Genomic DNA, 12,919 nt, shown 5'->3' on the forward strand with positions numbered 1-12,919 from the left:
TTGTGTGGATTGTATTAAAATACACATTAATTAAGGACTCCTAAAGGTCATTATAAATCATTCTGACACTGAAACTAGTGTATTTTATATAAATGTCTAGGTGCTCTTGACAGTTCAGAAGTGGGAATTTGTTAGGTCTGTGTGGTGTTTCTTATACATTCAATTTTTCCTCATTGTTTCTGTGCTTTGGTAGATAAGCGATTACTGCGGGAAAGTAACATTGAATAAATTCGTTGTTCAAGTTTTCCTTTTGTTGTTTTCCCTTTATAATGGTTAGCCTTTGCATTTTAAGCATGTCTCTTACAAAGTCAAAGCAAACAAACTTCTTTGTTTGAATCCAAACGAAATCCAACTGAAAAATGGAAATAAATATCAGACTCGCAATACAAACATGTTAATAAGGAGCACAGACACTTTCCCCTATTGTTTTCCACTATAGCAGTATTTACTTAAATGTGTCTCTCTGCCCAAGAACATTTTCCTCTCTTTGATTTGTTCATGTGGATCAGGTCAGTGAATGTATCACTATAAAAAGGAAGTGTGTTTTTGCAGTGGCTTCCTTAACAGAAGCCAAAGGATTTTAGAGGAAGGAAAAGCAGCCCATTGTTTGGGCACAGTTGTTTCCATTGGCCGATGTAAAGGATGTGGAGGGGGTATTCTCTGTGTAATGATTGGTTCTTTTCCTTAAGTCCCCTTTGAGGATTTCTATGAAAACGGACAAGGGAACCTGAAGACCATTTCTCAACGTCAACAACATTAGGGTGCACTTTATGTAATTAAAGAGGGTCACACGTAATACAATTACTCATTTTTATTGGCTGTTGCCGGTGGTCAATTCTGCCTATAATTCTGTGCTCTAATTTCTTATTGTCTTGCATAAAACGTAATCTCAATAAATTGTAAGCCTAAAGGTTTTTAATTTTTGATGTTTCACAATTCCTTCTGTCCTTAGAGTGGTAAGTCATGATCCTTTATTTATGTTTTATTTATGAGTTGGTAACAATTTAAAATAAGGTCTCATTCGTTAACATTAGTTAATGTATTAACAAACATGAGCTAACAATGAGCAATACATGCGTTACAGTATTTATAAATGTTTGTTAATAAAAATCCAGCTGTTCATTGTTTGTGCATGTTAGTTCACAGTGCATTAACTAATGTTAACAAATACAACTTTTGATTTACTGTATTAGTAAATGCTGAAATTAACATTAACTAAAATTAATAAATGCTGTAGAAGTGTTGTTCATTGTTAGTTCATGTTAACTAAAGTAGTTAACTAATGTTAACTAATGAAACCTTATTGTAAAATGTTTTTTGTGTGTTTGCAGAAAGTGTTTTAATTGAGCTATAAAGAAATCTATGAAAAACGTCAATTACTAATCTAAAAAGAGCAGTACAGAATGGCTAAACTACAGAAATTAAATGTTTTTTGCTTTTAAAAAAGCAGCTGCTGGTACTTGCGTATATATTTTTTTAAATATATTATTTAGGGCATATCTCAAGATAAATTATTTGCATACTACTTACTACTTGCACATTGAAAAAATCCAAAATAAGAAAGTGCACTTCAAATACTGATATGCTGCACTTAATTAACCGAAAAAACAAAGTGTGGAATGTTGGATACTTAATAAACTCAATGGTCGCAGTTTTCCTTATCCACCACCATAATATAAAAAAAATATATTATACTATTATATTCATTCGCGTAAGTTGAACACGTTCATTCAGTAGTATTCATGCATCAAAAGTGATGTAGTAGAGGCGGGTGACGAAAAAGGAAGCGAAATTTGAGCGCAAGTGGTCACAAAAGATGTATTTGAAACGCGTGATAATACCAATAATGTAACGGTAATGCGTCTTGGCTGACCACTTGTGATCGGTTCACATAATACCAGGTGGAAAGGAAAAAGGCTTTCTCTCTCGCTTGCTTGATTTCTGAGATATTGTGTATAATTTGCGGGCGCCAGGGAGCTGCTATCAATATGCAGGAGACTCCTGGACCTAGCGAGAGGTGGGATGTTTAAGATTAGATGCTTAAGTGCACAGTGTAGAGTATGTCATTTGGGACACAACTAATGTGACCCAGTCATGCTGACATTTCTTTCTTTTTTTTCTTCAGAAGTGGCGCTGAAGGTTCACCTGAGTGACGCCAGTACTCACCAGCCTCTCTCTGGTGTCACTGTGGAGATCTTCACGAACCACACCCCTGTTGCCTCGGATATCTCTGGTGCCGATGGCAACGCCTTCATCAGGTTCACCTATCGCCTTGGCGACCTTCTTGTAGTCACTGCAATTAAGCGTGGCTACGTACCCAACTCCATTCCATGGCGACCAAGCAGGCTACCTGGTAATGACCTCATATTGGATAATTATTTTTGTTTGCTCATTTGATCTGTTTTTACATTTAGAATACATTTTGCATCATCTAACACTTAAAGTTGATTTTTTTTTTAACTCTAATTTATTAACATTTAATGGTAATCTTTAGCAAATCCCAAAATGAATATCCACTTTTCATACCGTACATGATAATATTATGGTGCCTAAATTCACTTGTAGCTTTTAAAACAATTATTTTTATGGTGGACTCACACTAGGCGATCTGAACCGTGCTCGAGCGGATTTGACCCCCAAAGTGTAGTTCGTTTGACTAGTGTGATCGCTCCATACCGCGCCAGGGCATGGTACAAGACATAGACAAGACAAGGCTTAGTGTGAGTTCACCCTTAATGCCCGTTCACACCAAAAACGATAACTATATTAGCGTCCACACCAGCGGACGATATCGTTCTGTTTATTCTAAGCGTGTGCTTCTCTGCCGCTTTAAATGCTCGAGCTCGTTACAGCAGGATGGATTCTGATTGGCTGTCAATGTTTATATCGTTCATCAGCTGGATAAAATGGTTCTGAAAGTGATTCCAACGATATCGTTTCTCTGTGCCGTTATCGTTATAACTGTGTTGTGAACTCTGCTATTCTTTAATATTGAGAATGATTTTTAGAATTAGAACTATATCTTTATACTTATCATCCGAACCCTGGTGTCCACCAAACAAGCTGACCGAGACCGCTGAAAAGATTGGTCTCGGTCCGCTTCCAAACCAACTCTGGTGCGGTTCGAATGAAAATTGAACCCAACACTGACCAAAGACATGTAAACAGACCAAAAACGGGACATGTTGTCACAAGATGAGACCCTAAAAAGGACAAAATGCTCAAGCGCACTCGTTTTTTCTCGTCATAGTCACAATGTTGCCTGTCAGAGTTCGATACAGGCATCAGAACCGCGTCGCCTTGCAGCAGATCTTTGTTTGTGTGTGTGATGGAGGGATTCCTGCCGCTGTTTTGACTACTTTACACATTTTATAAGCTTTTCACGAGTTCACAGCTGGTCAAAATACCATCATATGCAGGCTACGCACATACAACGAGTGCATTTAGCCCAGCTCACAGCATTGTTTTGGGTGTTGGGTAAGTTCCGTCGCTAAATATACGCAATAAAAGTCGACCAATCAGGTTGTGAACAAATCCCTATGCCTTTAGGTTCGGTAATTTTAGGATCTGTGTTAAAATGCTGATGTGAACGCTATAGCGCTAAGCGGACCAGGACTAAATTTATTAATTCTTTTTTTTCCGGTCCGCACCAAATAAACCAAGCAAACTAAACTAAACTACCAAACTAAACTTTTTATTTTTCAGCGTGTCTGAACAAAGCCATATTTCTTTTCTTTGAAGATTGTGTTAATGGGATGGATTACCTCTACTGTAACTCTTGGTGACTGACACATCCTGTGGGTCACTCTATAAAGGATCTTGAACAGGAAATGAAAGCTAGAGTGGAGCAGGAATGCAGAAAGCTGTAAGAAATAAATAGAATGTTAGATTACAGCTAATGAGATTAACCTACGCCTACATGCCTAAGCACAGCTCAATCGTGCCGATGTTTCGGGGCGCTAAGTTTGTTTAGCAACATTTTGTGGAGCAGGAGGTCATACTCTCTTTCTCCCTGTGCAGATCATTAATAATAACGAGTGAAAGACCTTCGGGGGAGAGATATTGAGATGTTGTGGACATGATTCTGAGCTTGTGATTCATCTTCCTAAATATGCCTTTTTTTGTTTTCTAGTCTTCTCATCTCTCAGTCTGGACCTGCTTCCTGAGAGAGCTGCTACTCTGATGGTGTATGATGACGTGGTGCAGATTGTCTCTGGATATCAAGGTAACAGTCACTTATGTTTAATGACGTTGTAGCTACATCAGTAAGACATTTTAAACTCAGTATGGTTTTTGTTATTTGTTACAAGTTGTGCAATTTTCATCTTGCTCCTTCAATACCAAATGTCCATTTATTTACGGTATAGAACAGATGCTGTGAGAATGTGTAAAAATGCAGCAGTGACTGTTTTTAAACTAGATTGTATACTAGAACAGTGTGAAGATATCATATAAATTAGCCCAGCAAGGACAAAGATTTGAACCTTTAATGGTGATGGACTTTTGTTGTGCACACATGACAACACGCATGCACACACTGATTCACTAGGGATTGAAAACAGTGTGTTAATGAACTACCTCTAAAGTGAAGGAGAGAGTGAGTGTGTATTTGGAGTCGGTCATTAAAATGGCCCGACAGATCCCTTGTGTGTGTGTGTGTGTACAGATCAGCATGTTTGTAATCAGAACATTTTAGACATTCCATTTATCATTATGTTCATATATTATGACTTTATTGTGCTATGTAAACACTACATAAATACTTTTTTTTTATTTTTAGTATTTGGTTGTCTTGGTTCCAGTAAAGAAAAAAAAGTTTGACCTAAACTTTATATATAAAACAAGACAACCAATTGTGAATGGGTTTAAAAAAACATTCAAGATGCATTACTATTAAAAAATTGGGGGTCAGTTTTTTTTTTCTAAATAAACTAATACTTTTTATTCAGCATGGATACATAAATTAATCAAATGTGATGGTAAAGCCTTTTACATTGTTAGAAAAAAAATCTAAAAAAATGCTGTTCTTTTAAACTTTCTCATCAAAGAATCCTGAAAAAAATGTATCATGGTTTACACAGAAATATTAAGCGGCACAAGTTTTTTGTTAAATTTTTTTAGCACTAAATCAGCATATTAGAATGATTTCTGAAGGATCATATGACCTGATTTTTCAACATCATTACTCCAGTCTTCAGCTTTGCCATCACAGAAATAAATTGCACTTTAAAATGTATTAAAATAGAAAACAGTTTTTACATTGTAATATTTTCAATCAAATAAATGCAGAACAGTGTGAACTGTGAACTGAACAGTCAGAACAGAGCATTCTTTCAAGAACTTTTTAATGGTAGTGTAAATTCTCTGGAAGGTCGTCATATCCCATGCTGATTTGCTTCTTAAGTAAATGTATGTTTTAAGGATATTTAGACTTTTTTTTTCTAGAATACAAAATAAAATACTAAAGAAAATAAAGTTTAACATTGAATTGTCTTGGTAATTGTGTCATGTGGCAAGTATATTGAGAATCATTCTGTACTTTTGTCCACGTGGCTCATAGGGCTTCATGCTAATTAAAGCTTTCTGAGTGAGTGTGAAGCCACATTTAAATGAGAGGCTGTATACACACACACACAAAGCAAGAATGAGAGGAATTCACTTTTTATAACCAATCTTTCACATTCTTCCTTTTTTTGTCTTGCTGTTATCCACATGTCCCTGTTTCCCCTCTAGCTTACACTGTTTTCCTTTACTCTTCCCCCTAGCAACCTCTTTTCTTTTTGTAACCTGTCCCTCGGTGTGTGATATTTTGGGAGAGAGACATGTTTATTGGTCTCAGGGGAGTACTAACGCTGCACTCTCATTCAGAGCATCGCCTCAATCCAGTCCCCTTAAAACACTCAATCACCACAAGCTCATAACAAAAGCAGAGGACACTGACAGACATGCAGAGCCTCAGACTCACTGCTGAAACACAGGCTTTTCTCACACACTCGTGCCACAGATCTGCTATTATAATCCTCTACTTGGAGAATATTATCACACACTCTCACCTATCGCTCAAACACCGCAGCATTTTCAGACAAAACACCTTTCGTATTTCACTACAGATGTGTGTGTGTGTGATGTGCATGAAATCAGCTCTTCTTACCTGTAGCAAAGAAATAATGAAAAGGCTAATTGAGAGCCAAGCACTTGACTTAAAAAAAAAAACAACGGATTAATTATTTTTATGTTCAACAATCGATTAATAGCTCACATAAAAATGATAGTGTTTTGCTAAATAAATTTTAAAAAGCACTAAAAACTAAAATCAGATGTAAAGGCTACAAGTGCATTCAGGCATCACAACCTTATAATGTACAGTATGACAAATGGCTAAACATTACATTTAACAGCATTATTGAATTGTTTGTAAAGATTGATTGATAATTGAACGATTTTTTTTGTTTCTTTTAAAGAAATTGCTACTTTTATTCAGGAAGGATTCATTAAATTAATTAATAGTGACAGTAAAGACAATTATATTATAATAAAAGATTTCTTTTTCAAATAAATGCTGTTCTTTCTATAACTTTCTATTAATTAAAGAGTCTTGTTAAAAAAATGTATCTTAGTTTTCACAAAAATAATAAGCAGCACAACTGTTTTCAATAACTGTAACAAGAATAATAAGAAATGTTTCCTGAGACCCAAATCAGCATATTAGAATGATTTCTGAAGGATCATGTGATGCTGAAGACTGGACTAATGGCTGCTGAAAATTCAACTTTTCCATCTCAGGAATAAATGAAATGTTCAAATATATTAAAATAAAATAGAATAACCCTAACAGTTACCTTAAATTGCAGTCTTATTTCAAAATGAATATATTTTACTCTACCTTTAATCAAGTAAATGCAGCCTTAGTGTTTATAAGAGACTTCTTTTACAAACATCTTGGCACCCTAAACTTTTGAACAGTATGAATTGCACACCCCTAGTACTGAGGGTGTCATTTTGGGAGTTGTGTTTGTGTAGTTGGGTACTATGGTCCATTTGGGCTATAGCTTAGTCTCATGTCTATGGTATGTAAGATTTGCCACAATGGAAACACAATGACATCACTCTCAAGAGACATGCGTTGCAGTACCAGCACTCCATCAGCTACTGATCCACTTCATTTAGATAATGTCAGGGGTGTTCGATCATTAACCTAATGTATGCTCATTTCTGCCATCTTATTTTGGTGTGTGTGTTTGCATCTGTAGGTTCAAAGCTGCAGCCTTCAGTGCACTTCCAGAGAAGAGCATTGAGTCTTCCTCCTAATGCAACCTACACCAACCTAACCGCCTTCCTCACTGTGAGCAGTTCAACACAAGACACACAGTACTTCCCCTACCTGCAGGGGCTTCATCCCAACTACACAGGTAACACATGAGAGAGTGGAGGACTACGGTTGACATGACAACAGAATTTCAACAGCAGTTATAAATGTCATGACATGCTATTGATTAAAATATTGCTAAATGTCAGCAAAAAAGTAATACATTTTTCATACTAACAACATAAATAGACAGTGGCAGCTTTATTAAAGGATTAGTTAAAAATGAAAATTACCCCATGATTTACTCACCCTCAAGCCATCCTAAGTGTATAAGACTTTCTTCTTTCAGACGAATACAATCAGAGTTATATTAAAAAATATCCTTGCTCTTCCCAGTTTTATAATGGCAGTGAATTGCAACCAACAGATTGAAGCTCAAAACGTGCAACCATCCACGGCTCCGGGGGGTTAATAAAGGCCTTCTGAAGCGAAGCGATGAGTTTGTGTAAGAAAAATATTCATATTTAACACATTACAAAGTAAAATTCTTGCTTCCGGCCAAACGGCCATATTACGCAGTCTACTTGCACCTAAAGCTGGAAGTAGCGTAGTGTGTCATGGCGTAGCGTAAATATCAGCAGTACGTCACATTACTCGCATAAGTTGCACTTCAGACTTAAGTGGAATCCGCATGTTTGTTTGGCCGGAAGCTAGTTATTTTACTTTATAAAATTTAAATATTAATATTTTTCTTACACAAACTCATCATTTGAGATATTAGATTTGCATATACAATGCACAGATCCTATATTTTGACACAAATCAGATGTTTATTTAGTGATTGTGAGTTTGAGGCCAATATTTAATTTGCATTAGAAAGTGTTGTCAAGAGAAAAATTGCTACATTTTTGTATTGTAATCTTGAAAAGTTATTTTAACTCTGAATTGATCAGTACTGTTTCAGAATAACAGCTTTTTAATAGAAAGCTCTCCAACACTCTGAATAATTAATTGTTAAGCCATTACAGAACAAGTTTCACCATCCTTAATGATGATATATGCTTAATGAAACTTAATTTTTTGCTGTGGGTGTAGTAATAATAGATGGCTTATGTCTATCTGATACCGTTTTAGATGACTCTCATTATTAATATATAATATTGGTCATCAAGAAACATTAAGTGTGGATCCAACAAAGTATCAAAATGTCTTAACATTACCATGAAATACATAAGCCAAAATAATACTTTCAGTAAGGATGCACTAAATTGCTCAAAATAGACCGTAAAGACATTTATATTGTTACAAAGTAATTATATTTTAAATAAACTGTTTTTTTAAACTTTCTATTCATTTGATTTCTATTAAAATCTGATAATAATAGGAAATGTTTCTTTTGCAGAAAAAGTAGCATATTATAATTATTTCTGAAAGATCATGTAACACTGAAGACTCAACTAATGAATGGCAGCTAAAAATAGAGCTTTGCATCACAGGAATAAATTACATTTTAAAATATATTTTTTGTAAATTATTTTAAATTGTGATATTTCATAATATCACTGTTTTATACTGTAATCTTAATCAAATAACTGCAGTCTTGATGAGCATAAGAAACTCAATAAAAAAATCTTACCCCAAATCTTTGAACAATAGTGTCTATAATTTATTCTTTATCTCTGTCCTTTTTTTTTCACATCTTTTTTTTTTATATCACCGTTTGTTCATGCTCAGTTTACTTTTCTTTCTCTGACAGGCAGTGATCGAAAGTTCGAGTTGACTCCTATAGCTGCTATCAGTGTCCATCTTTTGGGCAGCGATGGGGCGGAGCTTCACGTCAGTGAGCCAATCAGTGTAAGCATCCCTCTGCCTGAAAACAGTGGATTGAAAGAGAATGATCACATCCCCGCCTGGAGGTTTGACCCTAAACTGGGTGAGTTTATTACACACATTCATCTTAGAGTAGATGGTAACAGTTCATGTGATTTACAGGGACATTTTAATAACATATCACAACTAAAGAGTTATGCAATGAATTGTTACACCAAAGGTGCTGAAGGTGTTTCCTGCCTGAAGCGGGTTTACTGTATGTTTGTATGTGAGGTTGTGATCTCTTCAAAGCCTCCAGATTTCCTGTTTTCCTGGTTTCTGAGGCGAGTAAGTCCAAAGGAAGTGTTAAAACCTGAGCTGGGTCGGACTGTTTTTGAATCTTTCTTAAGGAATTTTGATGGAAAGGTGTTCCTCGGGTCAAGAGCTGAATGGACCCATTTCCTAGTTTCACATTTCCAACTCTTGAACACATCTTTTTTTTATGACCAGATTTTTAAAACAAAAACATAAGCACAATTAGTATTGTAAATGGGAGTAGAGAGAACAGGACAAGGAAATCACTGAAACTTTTTTTTTCTTCACATTTACAGTATGAAAATATTTAGTAAGTGAAAAGACTTCTCAATATAGCCTGTTAAAGTTGCTGTTTTTTGCTGTGATCTTTGTGAGATTATACAGATTTCAGTAGGCAAATCTCATAATCAAATAATACACAGACAGAATAATTCTGTTCCAAATCAAATCCAAGTCACAAGGGTTGTCACTCTGTGGCTTTTATTTCTTACCCCAGACTGAGGTGTAATTCACAGGATCTTGTGCCAACAACATGCTTTGAAATTTGTATGTATTGTAATGTATCATAAATGTATTGCTTTAAAATGTACAATAAATAACATCTACGGAGTTTCTTAAAGTCCCCCTGTGGTGAAAATCTAGTTTTTAATGTTGTTTATATGTCTATGTGGTGTTTTTTAATATACTTTAAGACTAACCATGTGCAAATGCATAAGTCAACACCATTGCTGAGTATTTTCTCCTTAAAACTGCAGTGATAAAAAGACGCGGTTTGAAATCACTGGTGTTTCTGACATTACAAACTACCTTGTAACCAATCACGACGCTTTAGCATATCGTTTCAAGAGAAGCCAGGTTATCTCGATATATTTTTCTGCTGATATGAAAAATCGGATATACATTTAGCTATATAGCGGGTGAATTGTGTATATGATGTATATGCTATGATGAAGTGAACTATATGCCTTTCTCCACTCACATTCTAAGTTGTTCAAAGCATTTCTAAGGATGCTGATTGTTAGAAGGCTGTTGTCTGACTCTGAGATGAAGAACGGGAACATGGTTTGTGTAACGTTAGCAACACATTATTAGCTGTTTGATAATGTAGTCAACAAGCCAAAGACTAATCGTATTAATTACTGTTATGTGTCCAAAATTTTATCAGAGCAATACATAAAACGCATTACCATTCTGATACATCGACATGTAGACGAACCTGTATGATTGAGTGGAGGCGGGGCTCATTTGCTTATTCATGAATCTGTGTATACTAAAATGAAGCAAGGGTGTAGAGTTACATGCTAGCTATTTTAAGGCACGAAGACATTTTTTTTAATTCATATTTTCATTCATAATTATTGACTACGGGGGGGACTTTAAGTTGCTTGAAATTGATTGTGGCAGCCAGTTATAACAAACACTGTAAGAGGTGCAGTCCCTATATTTCCTTCCCAGAGGAGGTCTGGACAATACTTTTTTGGAATAGTTGTAAATTTCGATCCGAGTAGCGGTATTTCTTTGTAAATGAAAAGAAAAATCTTAAACAGTCAAAATAGTCTCGAAATGTGAGTATATTGGGCCCTCAGAGCCAAATAGTGGCATCTGAGAATGTTTCGGGAAAAGAAAAAATCACAATCATCAGTTGAGCTCAATTGGGTATGGATATTAATAGGTAATATTGGATGTTTAATCCGGCTGTTATTTTTACACTTAGAAGGGTTGGAGTCATATAGCCTATGACAGATACAAATAATTGTATTTGCTGCAGTATTGTTTTCTGCAGGTTTTTTTATTTTATTTTTTATTTTTACTGTTGTTAAAACAACCACGTCATCTGCAGCTCTTAACCCTCTGGGGTCCTTCATTTCAGAGTCACACTCAGGACCTTCGGGTCCAAATGGGCCGGAAGGGTGGGATTAATATTTTTTTTTTTTTAAATCATCTTTCTTTTTTTTTTACTTGTTTTTGATAATATTTTTTCTTTTCTTTTTTGGTGTTTTGAGATGATTTCAAAAATAAAAATGATTTATAATTAATATTAATGCAATAATTATGACCCACTTTTTCCCCATTGAATATAATAGAATTTTTTTTTTTTTTTTTTTTAAGCTGTATTTCATTTTAGAGTCAAGCCTAGGCCTCATGAAAGCAATTTTTGAAATGAGATGGATGCCATCTGGTGGTCAAACTGAGCATTTTAAAAATTCAAAACCCATATGTAATCTGAATTTATTAGTGTGTATGTGTATAAAAGTGTGTGTGTGTGTGTGGATGTGTCTGTTTTGCACTCCTGATGTTTTATAGATTCACCCCTTTACTGTTGTGTGCTTTTTTTCTGGATCCTGGCTGATTTGTAGATTGTACGCACAAAAAAACCCTCTGTATTTTCACATTTTTGCCAATTTCCCATTCATTTCCTATGCGGGTCCATTTGGACCCGAAGGTCCTGAGTGTGACTATTTTTTTTACAACCACTTAGACTATTCAAATCCTGTCCCCAATTTTTTTGGTTGTTCATATACAAAGTACCAACAAAGTCACCAAATTTCAAACCATTCCGATAAAGCTATGATTTAAAAAAAAAAAAAATAATTTAAATGCTTCGGGTCCATTTGTGCCGAAGGACCCCAATGTGTCTTTTTAGCGGGGAAGAGAAGCAATGCGCCCGAAACAGAAATGGCTTGAGCGAAGTGCGTTTGGCTCTAGATACAAATATTAGAGGATATAGTGGCGAAAGATCATTACTGTAAATTGCTCTGAGCTCTTGCGATGTGAAACACTCCGTTGTTTTGGTTGGTGAGCATAAGACATTCTTTTATATATTTTTTGTTATATTGTTTTTAATGTATAGATTGAGGACTACTAAGAAGGTTGTCTAACTTTTAAAAAATCAATGGGGGGTATGGTAGTGAACGACGTCGATAAAGACCAGAGCTATGCTTTTAAGAGTTAATACATTTTACATTTAAAAGTCTAAGTGAATTTAGGCATCACCAACATTATATTATACGGTAAGAAACATGGATATTGATTTTGAGATTTGCTAAACATAACATTTAACTGTGTATTAAATGATTATTGTTCTTAAAGGTGAGCTAGCATTAAATGACAGCAAAGGATTTCTAAATGTAAAAATAGGGGTAATGAGCATGGAGTAATATATGTCTGGAACTAAATCAGATCATGCAGAAGAACAAGAGAAACACAGAAAGAAGGACATTGTGGGAAGTACTGAGGGAGAATCCTTTCCGAATTCATAAGTTCAGGCCCCGTCTCTGGGCTGCTCTGTTATCACTGTTGTCTCCTAGCAGCTGCTCATAAACAGAGCAGAGAACAAGGTGGAACAGCAGCTGGCGCTAACTTGATTTCCTTTCTTAGGGCACGGAGATGTAAGCTACTTTGTTGTCTGAAGTGCACTGGGAGACGGGAATAAAGACTAGACTGAAAAGCCCCTGGTATCACACGGCATATAAATGACACACTTCCTCC

General features: G+C 35.5%; 1 protein-coding gene across 1 annotated transcript in view; it reads left to right on the forward strand.

Annotated features, from left to right (window-relative positions):
* fam171a1 (family with sequence similarity 171 member A1) overlaps positions 1-12,919 on the forward strand; it is a 29,575-nt gene that overhangs the window by 12,070 nt on the left and 4,586 nt on the right. Inside the window, exons 2-5 of the mRNA XM_056233047.1 lie at positions 2,126-2,353; positions 4,133-4,225; positions 7,251-7,409; positions 9,063-9,239. Coding sequence (XP_056089022.1) covers positions 2,126-2,353; positions 4,133-4,225; positions 7,251-7,409; positions 9,063-9,239 — 657 coding nt within the window. The remainder of the gene's footprint in view (positions 1-2,125; positions 2,354-4,132; positions 4,226-7,250; positions 7,410-9,062; positions 9,240-12,919) is intronic.

Source organism: Rhinichthys klamathensis, unplaced genomic scaffold (genome assembly GCF_029890125.1).
Source record: "Rhinichthys klamathensis goyatoka isolate OS25496 unplaced genomic scaffold, OSU_Roscu_1.1 h1tg000359l_1, whole genome shotgun sequence".
In the NCBI taxonomy this organism is placed as follows: domain Eukaryota; kingdom Metazoa; phylum Chordata; class Actinopteri; order Cypriniformes; family Leuciscidae; genus Rhinichthys; species Rhinichthys klamathensis.